Source organism: Poromitra crassiceps (assembly GCF_964638095.1).
Source record: "Poromitra crassiceps genome assembly, chromosome: 16".
Taxonomy (NCBI): Eukaryota; Metazoa; Chordata; class Actinopteri; order Beryciformes; family Melamphaidae; genus Poromitra; species Poromitra crassiceps.
This window is the reverse complement of record NC_139645.1, coordinates 1,722,771-1,741,635: the sequence shown is the minus strand read 5'-3', so window position 1 is coordinate 1,741,635 and position 18,865 is coordinate 1,722,771. Positions and strand designations below refer to the sequence as shown.

Below are 18,865 nucleotides of genomic sequence, written 5' to 3'. Positions count from 1 at the left end.
AGGACTCCAGTGTTAAGAGTCACCCAGGGTGAGAAGGTTGGGCTGCGTTCCTCCACAACCATCTCCACTGTCTTTTGAGCGTTGAGCTCCAGCTTGTTTTGACTGCACCAAGTCACCAGCTGGTCGATCTCCTGCCTGTGCGCAGTCTTGCCTCCATCAGAGATGAGCCATGAACCCTATGAGGGTGGTGTCATCAGTGAACTTCAGGAGCTTGATGCACTGCATGGTGACTGGAGGTGCAGTTGTTGGTGTACAGGGAGAAGAAGTATTATGGAGAGAGGACGCTGCCCCGGGCAGCTCTGGTGCTGATGGTCCCAGAGTCAGGTGACCAACAAGTTAGAACCAACACATATCTAGCGTGTACGTTTTTGTATTGATTTGTTTTTTCTTCAGCACAGACCTCAGTCAAATAGAACGTGCTGTTCTTGCCTGTGCCAGCTCAGCTCAATGGCTGTTGTGTTTGTTTGATATGGGGGGGTGGCACTGTAGTGTGACAGGATGCCAAAGAGCAGCCCACTGGTTTCTCAATGACACGCCTGGCTGTGGGACAGGGGAGGCCTGGCTGTGGGACAGGGGAGGCCTGGCTGTGGGACAGGGGAGGCCTGGCTGTGGGACAGGGGAGGCCTGGCTGTGGGACAGGGGAGGCCTGGCTGTGGGACAGGGGAGGCCGGCCATGAGGACCGTGTCAGCTGCTGCCAAGCTAAACACCAACCGCTGAGCATTTGTAGCAGCGCAACGCTCCCTGTAGCACTGAACTGTGACCCATGGAAACTAAATGGAAAATATGCACACAGTGTTATCTGAATGCTCGAATAGAAACCTTTTGTGTATTTTGCTGTAGTGTGCAGCAAAGGACTGATGAAAAATCACTAATATTCCTATAATATGCCCACTGGGACATAGTGTGTCTGGTACTCATTAGTAGCCTTATCGCACTTGATCTAATCTCTCGAGACAGACTTTCAACTTGCATCGAGAACAAATAAATAAACTACATGTGTATATATATTGTGTGTGCTTAAGTGTGTGTGTGTGTGTGTGTGTGTGTGTGTGTATATATATAGACCCCCAAAATATATAGACCCCTACCCCAAGAAAAAACCAGCTCTGCAATGCTAATTCCAGAGCACTTATGTGTTGTTACAGCAGGCCTTCAGCCAACCTATCTAGTGTCACTTTCTCATGAATAATAGGTAATGCAATAACAATAATATTTCCATCTTCAGATTAAAGTGAACTGATATGATCTATGTTTCTAGTCATTTATTTTTTGGGTGCACTGGTCAAGAACCAGTGTGTTTTCAAGTGTTTTTCTCCAAGGTTTTAGATGTATTTATTTGCACCATATGATATCAAACATAGGCGTTAAATAAAGAGTCAATATTTACAGCACAGCCACTTGGATTAATACTCAATAGGCCTAATAGAATATACAATAATTGCATTTGTAATCCTGCTAAGTAATCCCAATCTTTACTAAACTAGGCATCGCGCTCGATTTCTAGGCTCACCCGCTGCGCGGGCTCGCAGCCTCACCCGCCCTGCAGCTCGCATATGCAGCTCGGCCGCTGGGCGGCCTCGCCCGCAGCTCGGCTGTTGGGTCTCCTCGCCTGCCCTATTGGCGCATGCGCAATGTCTCCCTCTCTCTCCCTCAGTCTCCCCCTCTCTCTCCCCCAGTCTCTCTCCCCCTCTCTCTCTCTCCCTCAGTCTCTCTCCCCCCCTCTCTCTCTCCCTCAGTCTCTCCCCCCCTCTCTCTATCTCCCTCAGACTCCCCCTCTCTCCCCCAGTCTCTCTCCCCCTCTCTCTCTCTCCCTCAGTCTCTCCCCCCTCTCTCTATCTCCCTCAGTCTCTCTCCCCCTCTCTCTCTCTCCCTCAGTCTCTCCCCCCCTCTCTCTATCTCCCTCAGACTCCCCTCCTCTCTCCCTCAGTCTCTCTCCCCCTCTCTCTCTCTCCCTCAGTCTCTCCCCCCTCTCTCTATCCTCTCTCTCCTTCAGTCTCTCTCCCCCTCTCTCTCTCTCTCTCGCTCTCCTCTCCCCCTCTGCCTCAGTCGCTCTTGTCTCCCTCTTTCTCTCCCTCAGTCTCTCTCCCTCAGTCTCTCTCCCTCAGTCTCTCTCCCCCTCTCTCTCTCTCTCCTCTCCCTCTCTGCCTCAGTCGCTCTTGTCTCCCTCTTTCTCTCCCTCAGTCTCTCTCCCCCTCTCTCTCCCTCAGTCTCCTCCCCCTCTCTCCCTGATGACTGATGACATCATTGATGACATCATTAGTGATGTCATCAGTGACATCATCACTGAACTATAGCCTTGTGTGTGTGTGTGTGTGTGTGTGTGTGTGTGTGTGTGTGTGAGAGAGAGAGAGGTAATTTATGACAATACTGATGATGTCATCAGTGGGACAGACAGAGAAACAGACAGAGCCCGAGCTCCCTTGCAGCTCCCCTTCCATCTTGTCAAACATTAAATATGATCTATCTTCGGATTTTATTCTGTCTGTTGGGAGCAGGTGGACTAGATTCCTAATAAATAGGTGAATTATGCATGCCCAAAGCAAGCCATATGTTTTCTGACGGGATAGCCCGTCTCCCATGTTATGTTGACCTGTGTCGCCGCCCCGTGGCTAGTAAAGCGCACTACACCAGACTTGATTGAACTCGGAAATAAAACTTCCGGGTGGCCTTGCTATCACTTCCTGTAGGTCACGTGTTTCATTGCATTTGGAAGAAATGGCGGACATGGACGAGCTGTTCGGGAGTGACGGGGATAGCGACAATGAACAGCGAGGTATTCCTCTCTCAGCGGCTAAACGGCGCATTCGAAGGCTTTAATACGAGTAGAAAGCTGCTCTTGTAATAGTTATTACAGTAGTTAGAAATGAGCTAGCTTTTACGCAATGGCGGCGCAGAAGTGTAAACACTGTATGGGACATAGCCTTACATGCATGTCATGATGATATCGGAGTGAACCTGAACGTTAGTTTTGTATAGTGTGCTGTAGCTAGAGTTGTGTTTAGTGTGCTGTAGCTAGTGTTGTGTTTAGTGTGCTGTAGCTAGTGTTGTGTTTAGTGTGCTGTAGCTAGATTAGTGTGCTGTAGCTAGAGTTGTGTTTAGTGTGCTGTAGCTAGAGTTGTGTTTAGTGTGCTGTAGCTAGAGTTTTGTTTAGTGTGCTGTAGCTAGAGTTGTGTTTAGTGTGCTGTAGCTAGAGTTTTGTATAGTGTGCTGTAGCTAGAGTTGTGTTTAGTGTGCTGTAGCTAGTGTTGTGTTTAGTGTGCTGTAGCTAGAGTTTTGTTGTGTGTGCTGTAGCTAGAGTTTTGTATAGTGTGCTGTAGCTAGAGTTGTGTTTAGTGTGCTGTAGCTAGTGTTGTGTTTAGTGTGCTGTAGCTAGAGTTTTGTATAGTGTGCTGTAGCTAGAGTTGTGTTTAGTGTGCTGTAGCTAGTGTTGTGTTTAGTGTGCTGTAGCTAGTGTTGTGTTTAGTGTGCTGTAGCTAGATTAGTGTGCTGTAGCTAGAGTTGTGTTTAGTGTGCTGTAGCTAGAGTTGTGTTTAGTGTGCTGTAGCTAGAGTTTTGTTTAGTGTGCTGTAGCTAGAGTTGTGTTTAGTGTGCTGTAGCTAGAGTTTTGTATAGTGTGCTGTAGCTAGAGTTGTGTTTAGTGTGCTGTAGCTAGAGTTGTGTTTAGTGTGCTGTAGCTAGAGTTTTGTTGTGTGTGCTGTAGCTAGAGTTTTGTTGTGTGTGCTGTAGCTAGTGTGTCTTGCTGCCAGCCTTCCCTTCATTTCAGCTGTAAATAGTTCGCATTCATAAACACAGATAGTTCCAGTCCTCAGTTCTGTTCTAATGCATTGTGATGCTAACGCTACACAGATGCTCCGGTGTCATGCCGAGTTTTGCACCCCCGCCGAGAATTGCATCCCCACCTTCCGGGAGCATATTGTAATGATTTATACGGAAACTTAACTGTTTAAAAATGATATAATTGTCTGTGTAGACGTGATCTCCAGGCCAGGGGGTCTGTCCTGGCTCACGGAGATCGACTTTGATGCATTAGATCCGCGTGGAGGTGACTTCCATGCTTGGGGCTCTCTTCTGGCTCATGGAAGCCGACTTTGGTGCTTAAAATCCGGGTACAGATGACCTCGAGACCTGGGGATCTCTCCTGGCTTTATGGAGGGGGGTGCACATCTCGGCAGTTTGTACCTGCCGAGATTTGCATCCCTGTTTTTAAGATAAAACAGCCCCAAAATATGGTGGGGTGCAATTCTCGGCGGGGGTGCAAAACTCGGCATGACACCGGCGGTCTGCACATCATATTATCCATGCTTGCATTAAACATGCTTGTTTTGGTACCGACCCCAGTAAATATCATCATCATCATATATTGAAAATTAAATGCAGTTTCCCCCTCAATATAATAGCAATATGATATTTTTGTGTGCATGTCGTGCAGCCCTAGTATATGTCATTGTATATAGTAAATATGAATATGCGCTAACCACCTACAGTCTCTTAAAACTCACGTGTAGCTCAGCAACCACAATGTTTAGCTGGCTACTATTAACAAAACTGTTCTGCATTAACATCTAATCACCATGATTATCCATCATCATCATGATTTTCAGAGTCTGTCTCTGGCTCCGGTTCAGACTCGGACCACGACAGACCCCGGTCCGCTCGGTCCGCCCGGTCTGCCCGCTCCGCCAGTAACGTCTCCGGCAGCGACAGTGAGAGGGAGCGAGGTGACGATGATGACGAGGAAGGCCACGATGCAGAGAAGCCCAGCATAAATAAGGTGTGTTCATGAGGCCCATGGCTCTGGTATCTACCAAGCCTCACTGGTCATCATATCCCACTTCTACTATCATACATGTTATGAAAGGATAATAACAGCCTGTTTAAACTTGGTTGACAATCATCCAGCTATCTACAGACAGTATTTATACTGGGTTATTGGTGGATCAGAGCCAGGGTTGATTTCTGTGTAAAAACAGCTGCCCGCTAAGGGGGGGTGAACTCTTTGTCGACCGACCACCCAACTGACAGAGTGACTTATAGAGCTGCTGGTCGCAGCTACAAATCTATAATAATAATAATAATACATTCAACTTATATAGCGCTTTTCTAGGTACTCAAAGTCGCTTTACACACACAGTAAAATCATTTAATAGTACATTTGTAGTAGTAAAATAAATAGAAAATAGAGTGATGGGCTTAGCAGGTGAAGGGGAGTGTGAAGAGGTGGGTCTTGAGGGCCTGTTTGAAAGATGGTAGGGTGTTTGCTTGATCTAATTCCATACATGCATTGAGGGAAATGTAAACTAAACATAGAGGCAGGTGCTGGGGGGGGCTAACCTACCACTGGTCTTCTACCTACCAGGAGCTGTTTGGAGATGACAGTGAAGATGAGCGACACAGTCAACACAGCGGCAGCGACAACCAGTCTGAACGCTCGGGGAACCAGTCTGATGCCAGCATGCACTCTGAGCCGGAGGACAACGATCACTCAGACGCAGAGCAGCACAGCGGCTCCGAGCGCGGCCAGCGCGACCACGACGAAGAGGAGGAGGACGGGGCCCACCGCTCAGAGCCACCGAGCCCTGCTGGAAGTCTAGTTGGAAGCCCTGCTGGGAGCCCTGCTGGGAGCCCTGCTGGGAGCCCTGCTGGAAGCCCTGCTGGGAGCCCTGCTGGCAGTGCAGTGTCTGGGAGCCCTCACTCTGAAAGGGGCAGTGCCCGTTCAGACAGAAGGTGGGACAGCACACACAGGAGGTCGGAGGGCTTTTAAAGATGCACAAAACACTAAACTGGGGGGGACTCGAAACTCAAATCAGACTTGGAGCGTCCAGACTCATAAAACCAATCTGGATAAAGTCATTAATAGGTTACTAAAGTTCACAAATCAGATTTGGCCTCCTAGTCTGAACATGGCCTTGAAGATGCCCAAAAAGCAATGAGCTAGGGGCAACTCGAAACTGCTGCAACAACTGTTAGTGCATGACGGTAACTGGCAGTAAAACAGAGAGAGAGAGAGAGGTCTTGCGACAGGTAATGTTAATCTTAATAATAATAATAATTGTTATTATGATGTCCGACTGTCCGTTAATTGACTATAATGTCAACTTGATTAGCTACCGTAGTGGTTTGTGTGTGACAGCCCACACACTGACACAAAATTGAAGAGGCTCTCTAGATGCAATCTATCTGCTATCTGAACCAGCTATTATTTCCCGTGAAGGGCCAAAGCTCAATCTGGGTGGAGGGCCAAAAATAAACATTGTGCAATTACATTAAAATGTATTGTGTTTTATAGAAAATTAACATTCTAAATCTAAAATAACATTTCAATATAATAATCTACTTTTTATCTGTTTGGTAATTGTAATAATTTGCAATTGGTTATATATATTTAAAAAAAACATCTGCATTTGTGGGGAGCTTAAACATTTAATCAGTAAACACCCAGTTAAAAACAGTTGTATTTTCCACCTTTGTAATCAAGAGAGAAATTTGACTTAATTCACAACTTGAAAAATCCTCAAGGTACTTTGAAACCAAACTTGGCCCGCGGGCCCCAAATTGGTCACCACTGTGATAGAGGCTAGTAGCCTATTTGTTAGGCTACACTTCTCTCTTCTCCAAAAACTTCTACTTTTCTATTCCACTACATTTTACTTTTGTGCTGTTTTCATGTGCCAACATGCACTTATGATCGTCCATTTCATTATTCAAATAATAATACATATCCAGTCAAATCGATTCAAATAATATCACAGCCTAAAATAATCGGGCCCCCGTGAGGTCTCATTTGAGACAAATCCGGCCCACTACCTAATACACGAGTGTGACACGCCTGTGAGGGAACTGTGATGTATACAAAGTAGGCATGTTCATTTGAATTAATTTACATAATCGAAATTCGGGAAAATTAACGATCAATTATCGATAGCGTAATAATAATAATAATAATAATATATATATATGTATTTTTTTTTTTTTACTCTGCTCTGGTAATAACGTTGCGCGTTCTCTGCCAGCTATAATGGTGATGCCGCTGTGTAGTAAGAATATCAGACACTAGCGCTGTGGCCAGGTAAACAAACATGTTACATGTCAGGTTACATGATGTAAGGCAATTCGCGTCTTCCAGCTTAGCTGACAGCACAAGAGTCAAATCAACAGGCCTGAGCTCGGCGCGTCCTTATAACGCCATGAGCGCGCCCGCGGTAACGTTGACAACCACAGTCACATAGCCTTACACTAGCTAGCTAGGCTACTGTACTCACATTTTGAAAGTAGGACTCAGCTCACCGGCCGCGGCTTCCGGCCTTATAAACTTGTGACAAAAACCTCATCTGTCCTGATGGTCGAGTTCCATCCAGCTGCTCTCAGAGTCCGACGCGTGGATATTATTATTAGCCACGAGATGTGTGTGAATTGATTGAGGTGGGCGTTAGCAGCTAAAGGCTAGCTGAGTCCATGCTGACTGCTGCTACTGCATAGTTCATAACGTTATAAACAAATTAAACGACTTGAATTCACTTAAACACGTGTACCGCTACTCACACTTTGTTGGAAATTAGGAGAGAAGTGTACGAAGTGTCATAGTTATAACAGCCTCACTGAGGTCTGCAGACCGCTGGGTGTGTTTGTTTGTGTCCCCGGCGCATGCCGGTTGGAATTCCCCATGTTTAACTCATTGAGTGCCAGCCACTTTTGGAGAACGGACGCTCCCAGTGCCAGAGTTTCAGAGCGTTTTCAGTGATTTCTCGAGGCCCACAGAATATTGTGTGATATTACTATGTAAACACCGAACACGCACAAAGAACGATGAGACTCTATTGTATCAGCAGCAAAAAAAAGTTTATTGATATCATTTTCCGTTCTTTAGTTATCAGCCGGAGAAGATAGGTCAAAAACAGCAAAAACATGCGTTTCCATCTAGGAGCTGAGATATTGAGCCTTTTGTGAAATTAAGCATTTCAAGCAAATCACTGACTCTGAAACTAATATTTTCTGACCTGAAACATCTGAACAGTAATTTCCTTCAATATAACAGCACCCCCACCCCCCTCTACTGCAAACTCCTCCTCCGTGGGTGTGTCTCTGGTGGCTCTGCTTGCTCTGCTGCTTGTCAGGCGAGTCTCTGCTGCTTGCGGATCCACGTTCGGATGGCGGCCGCTCGTCGGGGGAGTCTGGATCGGGCTTGTTCGTTTCTGGGGTTTCGGTTGTGAGCTGGGATGAAGCTGTGTACGATTCTGGGCTTTCTGCTGCGCGTTTCAAAGTGTGCTGCACCCAGAGTCTATTTTCGAAGCCCCCCACCGCTGTGCGCCGGCTCCCAGCGCGACAGCGAAAAGCCAAACCATTCTCATGAGAATGGTTTCATCGCGGCTTTTTCTGCTGTTTTTACTCAACTTTCTCTAATCTGGAGAGCACTGTCGCCACCTAATGGGTCGGTAAAATAGGTTATACACGTTCAACATGCCCCAAAATTTTACAGGAGATGTATTAGGCATTGATCCACGTCCCACCGTCAAAAAACGCAATTGACGACAATCGTCGTCATTGGCACTCAATGAGTTAAAACAGTTTTGTTGGCACAAAGGCCCGTGCCCAGCCAGAAAACTAGAGACTATATGAAGCTCCACCTCACGTTAGTCGGCTGTGCAATGGAGTGGGGCGAGGAGGAACGAATTCCACCCAAACCTAGTCCAAAAAAAAACAATAATCGATAAAAATTCCACGTGATCGAATTCATTCCTCAACGATCAATTATCGATTAATTGATTAACATCCCTAATACAAAGGTTATATCATACAGTGATCTTTAGTTGTTGTGTTCACAAGATTGTGTCTACACACACACACACACACACACACACACAGACACACAGACACACAGACAGCCAATCGCCACCATGACGAGACATAATGTCCTGCATACCATGTGTTGTCATGATAATGACATAATGTCCTGTATACCATGTCCTGTGGAGGCTGAACATTGTGTCGTCATGGTGACGACATAATGCTAATGTTCACCTGTGTTTAACAGGACTCGGCTGCAGCAAGTTTAGCTTTGCGCTTCTTTTTCTTTTGTTTGACTTTCCGGCGTCGTCGTTATGACAACCGCGCTTACTGCTGGCCACGCCCACAGCAAATGGTATTATGCTCAAAAACGTCCTGATTGAACATCACCGATATGCCTGTTTCAGGCAAAGAGGCAATTTAGGCAGGTATATACAGACAGATGATGTATATAATATATCAAGTTTATTCAATTTTTTATTGTCAATACAGCTTGAAAAGTATTTTACATGTAGTGCTGCATCTTCATCGTGGTAATTAACAGTTTCTACTTTCTTCCGATGATGGCTGTTGACAGATTTAGAGATATACAGAGGCAGTTTACACATTTACAAATGCACACTATTATTTGAAAAAGCATAATGACGCATTCACTCTTGTTGTTGGCGTCACATCAGGGGAACAGCTGTCCTAACAACGTTTACGTACAATTTTTTTTAACTGCGTTTACCTGCTGTTTGTTTAACAGCGTTTACGTGCTGTTTGTTTGGACAGTTGAATCAATATTTGCGACCGGGAACAGTTATCTGCCAAATACAGAAAACAAACTGACGTCCTCATCTGTGACATCATCAACAGACACTTTCCTGGAGCTGTTCCAGTCAGGTGGCTTGGCTCTGTGCCAATGCCAATACAGTCAGCCCATCATCATCATCCATCGTCATTCTTACCTTTGCCTACATTTTGAGTTAGACTTGTTCATGTTCACAGAATGAACATGTTAGAATGTCTTGAGTATTATTCTTTTGTATATTGATTGTAATTGTTTGCTTTTTAACCAGTGTGCACAGTGATCCAGGGTCTCCCCAGTCCGGAGCAGGCACGCCTCACTCTGCCCCAGGCACCCCTCACTCTGCCCCAGGCACCCCTCACTCTGGCGCAGACACGCCTATCTCTGCCCCAGGCAGCCCTCTCTCTGCCCCAGGCACCCCTCTTTCTGGAGCCGGCACGCCTCACTCTGCCCCAGGCACGCCTCACTCTGCCCCAGGCACGCCTCACTCGGGCGCAGGAACGCCTCACTCTGCCCCAGGCAGCCCTCTCTCTGCCCCAGGCACCCCGCTCTCTGCCCCAGGCACCCCTCTCTCTGCCCCGGGCACCCCTCTCTCTGGCGCGGGCACGCCTCACTCTGATGGAGACGTTTCTGGCAGGGAGAACCAGTCAGATGATGAAAAGTGGGCAGGGGGCGCCAAGAGTGACCAGTCGGAGGATGAGGAGGAGAAGCATCATCGTCGTCGTCATCGTTCTGACGAGGAAAGAGAGAACTCTGATGATGAGGGGCCCAGGAGCAGGAAGTCAGGTAATATAGACCAAATCAGCGGGATGTTTACATTTACTTCCGGGTACCCCTGAGGTCCACACATTATAATGGCGGTGGACGGCACAAACTGACGTGTTGAAGACAAAAACAGACAAAGAAGACAAAAATGGTTCGTCCGTGTTGTGTTGTTGTTTAATATCATTCATAACAACACTTTCACTAACGTTAGTGGAGACCAGACTAGCTTATTTACCTGTTGGACCAGACCAGAGTAGACTTGACGCTAAATTAAATTAACGTGGCGTCGGTAGCTCTGTCTGTAACGTTAACGAGTCTGCTCTCGCCGAGAAGAGCCTGGTGACGCGAGGTTACGAGTCTGCAAAAAAACAGCGAGTTTGACAGACAAACAAACATTATTAGCTAGCTAACACTACATAAAACAAACACAGAAGAAAGGCTAGATACGTCGGACAAGCATGTTTACCAACCGTTTAACCATTTAAATTGAAAGTAGTCGGCCGAAAACAACGAGAGGGTTTGACAGCATTTATTTGACAACACGCACATTTAAACCTGCCGCCTTCCCCAAGTGGTACCCGGAAGTAAATTTGTTTACATGGTGACGTCACGGTGATTTGGTCTATAGCTTGCAGAGTTGACGTCACACATTGTTCTCTGCATATTCAACAACATGGTGCTGTTCTCAGCATAGGCATAGGATATACAACAAACATGGTGCTGTTCTCAGCATAGGCATAGGATATACAACAAACATGGCGCAACTCCTCAAGCTCTATAGAGAACATGATGTTGATCAGTGGGTCCCAACGTTATTTTTGTCTTCAGTTCCCACTTTACCTCACTACAACATTTTGCTTAGAAAACTGTAAGAGAAAACCATAGCGTTAGGGCTGTAAAAATTGCCCCAAAATCATATTCGAATATTCCATCTAAACAAAACATATTCGTTTGAATATATTCGAATACTAAAAATTCTTTTTTTAGTAGCTTATATAATTACTTGGTCTATTTATTTGAACATAAAAAAAAAAATCTATATATATATATATATATATATATATATATATATATATATATATATATATATATATATATATACCGTAATTTTATTCAGTCAGTACTAATACAGTAGTAGCCTACACTTTTGTAATGTTTTTAAATAACCAGGCAAACAATGTATGTTCAAATATTCACATTCAAATATTAATTCTCATATTCTAATATTCTTTCAATTTTTATATTCGAATATAGAATATTCTTTGACAGCCCTATATAGCATAATGATGCAATGAATGCATAATAACCCACCCTTTGAAGAATATAACGTTATGAAATGGAGTGAAAGAGTTGCAATTAGTGCCTCCTGAGCAGATTTATTTGAACATTTAATTTGTTTTCATGATTTATTCTTTAAAAAAAAATATATATATATATATATATATATATATATATATATATATATATATATATATATATATTTTCCCCTTTCTCTCAAGTGCCCCCTGTAGCAGCTACACGTACCCCAGTTTGAGAACCACTGTAGATGAATTGATTAACGGATTCTGAAAGAACTGCCCTGTTGTGTTCATATTCAGGCATTAGACGTGTTTATGTCCCGTTCCATGCTAGCGTAGCCTGCTAGCTTAGCATGCGTGGTGATGATGATGCTGTGGTTGTGGTTGTTTTTTTTCAGAGTCTGCAAAGGCCAGTGACAGCGAAGATGATTTCATCATAAAGAAAACCAAAAAGGTCGCCTCTGACTCCGATTCAGACAGCGACGTCGGATCAAAGAAATGTATGAAACCATTTGAGAGAAAAACAAAAAGAAACAAATCTTTTTACCGCAAACCTACCCTGGCATGTTCATCATAGTATATTGATAGATTGATTGATTGTTTTCACTTACATAGTTTAAAGCCGTCTCTCTCTCCCATCTTTCCTCACAGCCAAGAAACCAGCAGCAGACGACCTGTTTGGAGAAGCTGATGACATCTCCTCAGATAGTGATGCAGAGAAGCCTCCGACTCCTGGACAGCCCCTGGTATCTATCTCACTGTGCATCCACACTATCTATGTCTGCCTGTCTGTCTGTCTGTCTGTCTGTCTGTCTCTCTGTCTGTCTGTCTGCCTGCCTCCCTGTCTGTCTGTCTGTCTCTCTGTCTGTCTGTCTGCCTGCCTCCCTGTCTGTCTGTCTGTCTGTCTCTCTGTCTGTCTGTCTGTCTGCCTGCCTGCCTGCCTGCCTGTCTGTCTCTCTGTCTGTGTGTCTGTCTGTCTGCCTGCCTGTCTCTCTGTCTGTCTGCCTGCCTGCCTGCCTGTCTGTCTGTCTGTCTGTCTGCCTGTCTGTCTGTCTCTCTGTCTGCCTGCCTGTCTGCCTGCCTGTCTGTCTGTCTGTGTGTCTGTCTGTCTGTCTGTCTGTCTGTCTGTCTGGCCTTGTGTCTCACTCTCTCTCTTTCACTGATTGTCCAGCTGCTTTACTTCAGCTGTGCAGAGTCTGTTCTTTGAAGAGTTCCTAAATCTCTTTTTCTCAGAGCTTCACTCTAATCCTCTCTGCTGAGCCCTGTTATCACGGCTCATTTAATCATGCATGGTTGTTTGAACTGTCCTCTCTCCTTTCTTCCCTCTGTGTCTGTCTGTCTGTCTTTCTGTCTGTCTCTCCGTCCCCAGGATGCAGAGGACGGGATGGAGGGGGAGCATGCGGAGGAGGAGCCCGTCCCCGAGACCCGCATCGAAGTGGAGATTCCCAAAGTCAGCACTGACCTGGGATCTGACCTTTACTTTGTCAAGCTGCCCAACTTCCTGTCCGTGGAGCCCAGGTCAGAGCTTTGGCACGTTGGTGGATCAATTGTGATAACGTTACTTCATGAGCTCGTGTTTCCTCTCTAAATGTTTTGGAGGGAGAGGATCAAAACATGGCAGAAATGGGGAAGGGATGAGCAAAAGGGCTTCTTTCACACTTCCAATTCATCGCTTTCAAGAGGCGTTACGTGCTGCCGGGAACGCCCACCTGGCGGTCAAAAAAACCCCCAGCCGAGTCGACTAGTTTCTCACGCTGTGTTTGTTCAGCCAAAATGCCGGATACCTGTTGTGCTATCGGTTGCACTAACCGACGAGGAGACACGCCTGGCTTGTGCTTTTACAGAATGCCGTCGGAGAAAGAAAACTCAGACAGGAGGAGGTTGTGGATTTGTGCGATTAGACGTGGTTCAGTCGCTGGGGAGGGCAAATGGCTTTTTTTCTACCATCAAAGTACACACGTTTTTGCGGCCAACATTTCATCAAAGGTAAGCTCAAGTAACGTTAACGGGGTATTTTAATCATTATTGTAACGTTACTTGAGCTTACCTTTGATGAAATGTTGGCCGCAAAGACGTGCGTACAAACGGCTGAACAAACACAGCGTGAGAAACTAGTCGACTCGGGTGTCAGCGGAATGAACAAGTTTTTTTTTGACCGTCAGGTGGGCGTTCCCGGCAGGACGTAACGCCCCTTGAAAGCTATGAATAGAGAGCCAAAGTGAAACGTCACTTCCTGCTTCAGCACTGTACCAGAGATTTTCATCCGCCATTTATTTTCCCATAGACATTTTGTAAAATGCTTATAAAAATAGTTTGACTTGTTCAAACCAAACGGTTCAGATATATTTAGAAAAAGGAGAGAACGCATAACATTTCACTCGGACCAAAACGTAAAAAAAATTCTAATTTAAATAAAATATTTGTTCCATGTTGTTTTTTAAGTTTTGTCCTGATCGTTGTATAATGTAACGTATACTGTATCTATAGAGACTGTATATTTATTTTGTTTGGTATTTAATTTTATTTGATTGATTTTACAGACCCTTTGATCCTCAGTACTATGAGGATGAATTTGAGGATGAAGAAATGTTGGATGAAGAAGGACGGACCAGGCTCAAACTTAAGGTATGTAGTGTGTGTGTGTGTGTGTGTGTGTGCGTGCGCGCGCGCGCGTGTGTGTGTGTGTGTGTGTGTGTGTGCGTGTGTGTACGTGTGTGTGTACGTGTGTGTGCATGTGCGCGCGTGCGTGTGCGTGGAGCGAAATAGAATTCAAATGATTTATCAGAAGAGCTCTTTTTTCCGTTACGTTTTTTACCAGCTGTGACAGCGGGGCAGGTATTGTTTTCACAGATTTTGTGAACGCAGTAACATCAAAACCTGCAAGATGCAGTCACAAAACCTTACGAGTGTGTAGTTGACGTACAAATGAGGATCGACTTGGAAAAAGGGCGTGATCGGAGCGCCCCCCCGCCTTTCTGTGCATCTAAATTCCTTTTCTATTATTAAGAAGTGAAATATGTGTAAGTCGTAAATCCACCACACGATAAAGGTTTCTCCATCATCCTGATGATTAGCACTTTGTACATCAGAGTTTGGCAGCAGAAGTTCAAGATTTGAATCTTTTTTTCTTTGCTTTTTTATTTTTTTTAATTTCTTTGACCAGATCCCCTTTTGGAAGACTGTAAATAAGATTTGAAAAACAAAAAAAGAAAACAACAGACTTGCAACTGTTTTTGTGAGCGAGAGAGATCAACTACGTAGTCTCTCTGTCCCACAGGTGGAGAACACCATCCGGTGGAAGGCGAAGCGCGATGAGGAGGGGAACGAGACGCGGGAGAGCAACGCTCGCATCGTCAAGTGGTCTGACGGCAGGTGGGTCCTATCTCTGACGTCAGGTTCAGGTGGTATCTCCAGGTTGGCTGTCGAGACTCTTTGTCCTCTGAACAAACTGGCTGAGCTGTTGTCTTCTGCTCTCTTGCTGCAGCATGTCCCTCCACTTGGGGAATGAGGTGTTTGATGTTTACAAAGCACCTCTCCAGGGAGACCACAACCACCTGTTCATCAGGCAGGGAACTGGACTGCAGGGACAGGCTGTGTTCAAAACCAAGCTCACCTTCAGGTAAGTCAGTAGCATCACGCCATTCTGATATTGAGACTTTTCAGACACACTTCAATATTGTGGAAGTTACCAGGGACCGTTGTCATCTGTCTAAACCACCTCAGCTTCCTGCAGCAGCAGCCAGACATACACTCAATAAGATCCAGATCCTCTAAAAGTGGAAAACATACTTGTGCGTTAGCCTCGACTTGGAGCCTTGCCGGCGGCAGCTAGTCCCATATGCTCGCTGTCTAACTCCTCTCTGTGGACATGTTGCTACCGTGTTTGTATGGTATGCGCACAATACAGGGTAATGCATTGTTATCAGCGGTTATTGCTAACAATGGCTAGCCTGGCTATAGCTAACCCTGGCTGGTTTTCCGACTGTTTTACTCGGGTGTGACGTCATTCAACATGGGAAATTCCTCGTTCCCAGTGCAACTGGAATGCAGAAATAGTCACACTGTAATGTTGCATTTGTGCCGCTAGGGGGCAGCATTGACAGTGGATGGGACTGACCCCAAAGCTGGAAGCATACGGGTACAAATTCATGGTTTATTTGCCAGTATGCAATGCAAATGTATTTGTTTTATAATTCATTAAAATTGCCCCGAAAAGGACGAAAATGCCCCTAAAAATAAAATAGAAAAAAGTTTAAGGGGCGAAAAATTCCCTCAGGAAAAAAAAATAGTTAATTTCTTGTGATGTTGTGGGGAATGCTATTTATGTTTCCAAAAACAGAAGAAACGTTGGGAAAGTAATATGCACTCGCTCGTCAATGTGCCGGCCATTTCAATCTGAACTTATCGGTGTGTTTGTCTGTCTTTTTCCAGGCCCCACTCCACAGACAGCGCCACCCACAGGAAGATGACCCTGTCTCTGGCTGACCGCTGCTCCAAGACGCAGAAGATCAGGATCCTTCCCATGGCCGGACGGGATCCAGAGTCCCAGCGCAATGAGATGATCAAGGTAAGGCCCTCGGGCACTGTGCGCACACACACACACACACACACACACACACACACACACACACACACACACACACACACACACACACACACACAGTGTGTGCACACAGTGTACACACACACACACACAGTGTGTGCACACAGTGTACACACACACACACACACACACACACACACAGTGTGTGCACACACTGTGGCTGTGTTTCTTTCCCTCAGGCCTCTCCGAGAAGTGAGAATGCATCTTTTGTTGCCATAGCGACGGAAGAGGTTGCATAAGGCCAGGAGCGAACACCAATCACACTGGATTACATAAAGATATAAGATAACATGCTAACATGCTTACATAATGACATAATGACATAATGACATAATGACATAATGTAGCTGTCAGTGATGTGGACATAATGTCTGTCAACACGTCTAGGGGGCTCGTTGCTGCACTAAGTGCAGCTCTGAAAAGGCTGACAATCCAGATTGTCCAGAAGGGAAGACTGTATGTTTGTATTGTGTATGTATGTATGTATACAGTGCTTGTGTTGTATGCAAACTATGCATATTAGACTCAGAAGTCATGGTGTCCATTAAGTGGAGGTTCATGTTGAATCCTTTACATCATAATTCAACTAATTGATGACAATTGAATAGGGGGGGGTGTGTCTCACTCTGCATCTTCTCAGTGCTGCATTTGAACATTCAGAAATCGTCCCCAAAACAAAAAAAAAGCCATTGAAAGAATACTACACAGAGCTACAGTAAATATGTTGTTTTGGCTTCTGATATTTTGTATTTTGGGAGTCAGATATTATTAGTCATTGCATATCTCTCCACATAAATCTTTTACGGGACTGATTTAAAGTTATATCCCTTCAAATTTCAACAGAGTTCACCAGGATTGCACTTCCAATCACAGGTGTAACGTCCGGAGATGTATATCAGGAGTTGCACAGTTAGTCACTGCGACAAGAGTGTCTTTAAGATTTTAAGTCTCCAAATCAAAATGCAATTTTGCTAAATTGGCCGTCAACGTGTCTCCTCATGGGCAGAAAGAGGAGGAGCGCCTGCGCGCCTCCATCCGCAGGGAGGGGCAGCAGAGGAGGATGAGGGAGAAGCAGCACCAGCGAGGCCTGAGCAGCAGCTACCTGGAGCCTGACCGCTACGACGACGACGAGGAGGGCGAGGACGCCATCAGCCTGGCCGCCATCAAGAACAAGTACAAGGGAGGAGGCGGCCTGAGAGGTGAGGACGACACACCTGACATGACACCACTTTGATGTTCTCCCTCGCTGTCTGCCTCAAGTTTGCAGGTTTTTATACCAAGTAGGGATGTTAATGATGAATCGCTCAATGGCCATGAAGAATCTGATCGATCAAACAAACATATTAACCGGATAATCAAGAATGCACTCATATGAAAATTCTGGCCGAAACCGATAACCGATATTAACATTGCTGTTATGGCCGATAACCTATATTTACTGATGTTGATATGATCTGTATAAAAATAAATTTCTATGATAATCAAATAATCAAATGTACATACTAAAAACACATAAACACTGATATCGTAGATTTACCCCATTGTTTCCTCTCAATGTGAAAATTTTGGCTGATCCCGATAACCGATATTAACATTGCAACATCGGACCGATACTGATATGATTAATTTGTGTGTGTGTGTGTGTGTATGATGATTAATCGATTAATTGATCCCTTAACATAACCCATTAATCGATTAAAGTCTAACTGAACCCGTTGGTCACGTGCGTCGCAGTCCGTTTCAGACTGAAAACATAATTTGTCTGAGATGACAAGTTGAGAGGCGGGTCATAGTATCATGTCGATGATTTGATTTGACAATTCTGTCGACTGGCTTTGGCATTGGTCAATCATGGCGTGTTCCACCCCCAAATCGAGTGGGATTCAGCATGTTGTCGTGCTAAGCAAGTGAGATCCTCGGAGTACCAGGCAGCCAGCTCCTTCGTGCGGAGCGAGCGGACAATCCGTTGCATGGGTGCTGCCCGCCCGCCTGGAATCTCCAAGGGCAGACCCCTGACAACCACGCTCTCAAGCGCGCGCCTTTTACGCTATTTCTGTAAATACGATATTCCTGGAATGCGTGTTTTAACGAGCCAGTTACATTTCTTTGCATTCTTAGAGATTATAGTTTTTGGTTTTTGTTCATGTTTCTAACAATTGGCCAAGTTAGTAGTTAGTTTATGGGATAGGAATTCTGCCAGATGACAGGCACTAGGCGCCATTTTCTACTTCATTTGGAAGAGAAAATTAACCTGAAATGAAGATTTGATTGACAGCTGCATGTCGTGATATGATTGGTTGAAATGGGGTAGAAATTTGATATTACTAGGTGACGTCAGCAAACTACATTACTGTTATCAATGAAATCTTGAAAAATGAACTTTTGATGTGAAAAAGTGTGAAAAACTAAAGAAATTAGATTTTTGTGATTTTTTTTGACATACATTATTAAATAGGTGCACAGCTGCATACCCAGGTATTTGAACTAAAAGAAAAGAGAAGTCATGAAAGAAAACACTTTAGACCTAAAGTGTTTTCTTTCAAGTTTATACTTGCCCATTCTCTGAGAGCACCGGACCAGCCTGTTGGGCTGTCTCGGGTGGAAGCGCGCCTAACCTCATCCTTGCA

The 18,865-nt window shown here is 45.0% G+C and overlaps 1 protein-coding gene across 1 annotated transcript in view; it reads left to right on the top strand.

The window, feature by feature from the left end:
* The first annotated feature begins 2,713 nt into the window (after nucleotides 1-2,713).
* Nucleotides 2,714-18,865, top strand: part of leo1 (LEO1 homolog, Paf1/RNA polymerase II complex component) — a 17,121-nt gene continuing 969 nt past the window's right edge. Inside the window, exons 1-12 of the mRNA XM_083652640.1 lie at nucleotides 2,714-2,774; nucleotides 4,603-4,772; nucleotides 5,358-5,725; nucleotides 9,844-10,358; nucleotides 12,034-12,135; nucleotides 12,287-12,381; nucleotides 13,005-13,153; nucleotides 14,176-14,260; nucleotides 14,913-15,007; nucleotides 15,120-15,254; nucleotides 16,067-16,202; nucleotides 17,245-17,437. Of these exons, the coding sequence (XP_083508766.1) occupies nucleotides 2,717-2,774; nucleotides 4,603-4,772; nucleotides 5,358-5,725; nucleotides 9,844-10,358; nucleotides 12,034-12,135; nucleotides 12,287-12,381; nucleotides 13,005-13,153; nucleotides 14,176-14,260; nucleotides 14,913-15,007; nucleotides 15,120-15,254; nucleotides 16,067-16,202; nucleotides 17,245-17,437 (2,101 nt within the window). The 5' untranslated portion in view covers nucleotides 2,714-2,716. The remainder of the gene's footprint in view (nucleotides 2,775-4,602; nucleotides 4,773-5,357; nucleotides 5,726-9,843; nucleotides 10,359-12,033; nucleotides 12,136-12,286; nucleotides 12,382-13,004; nucleotides 13,154-14,175; nucleotides 14,261-14,912; nucleotides 15,008-15,119; nucleotides 15,255-16,066; nucleotides 16,203-17,244; nucleotides 17,438-18,865) is intronic.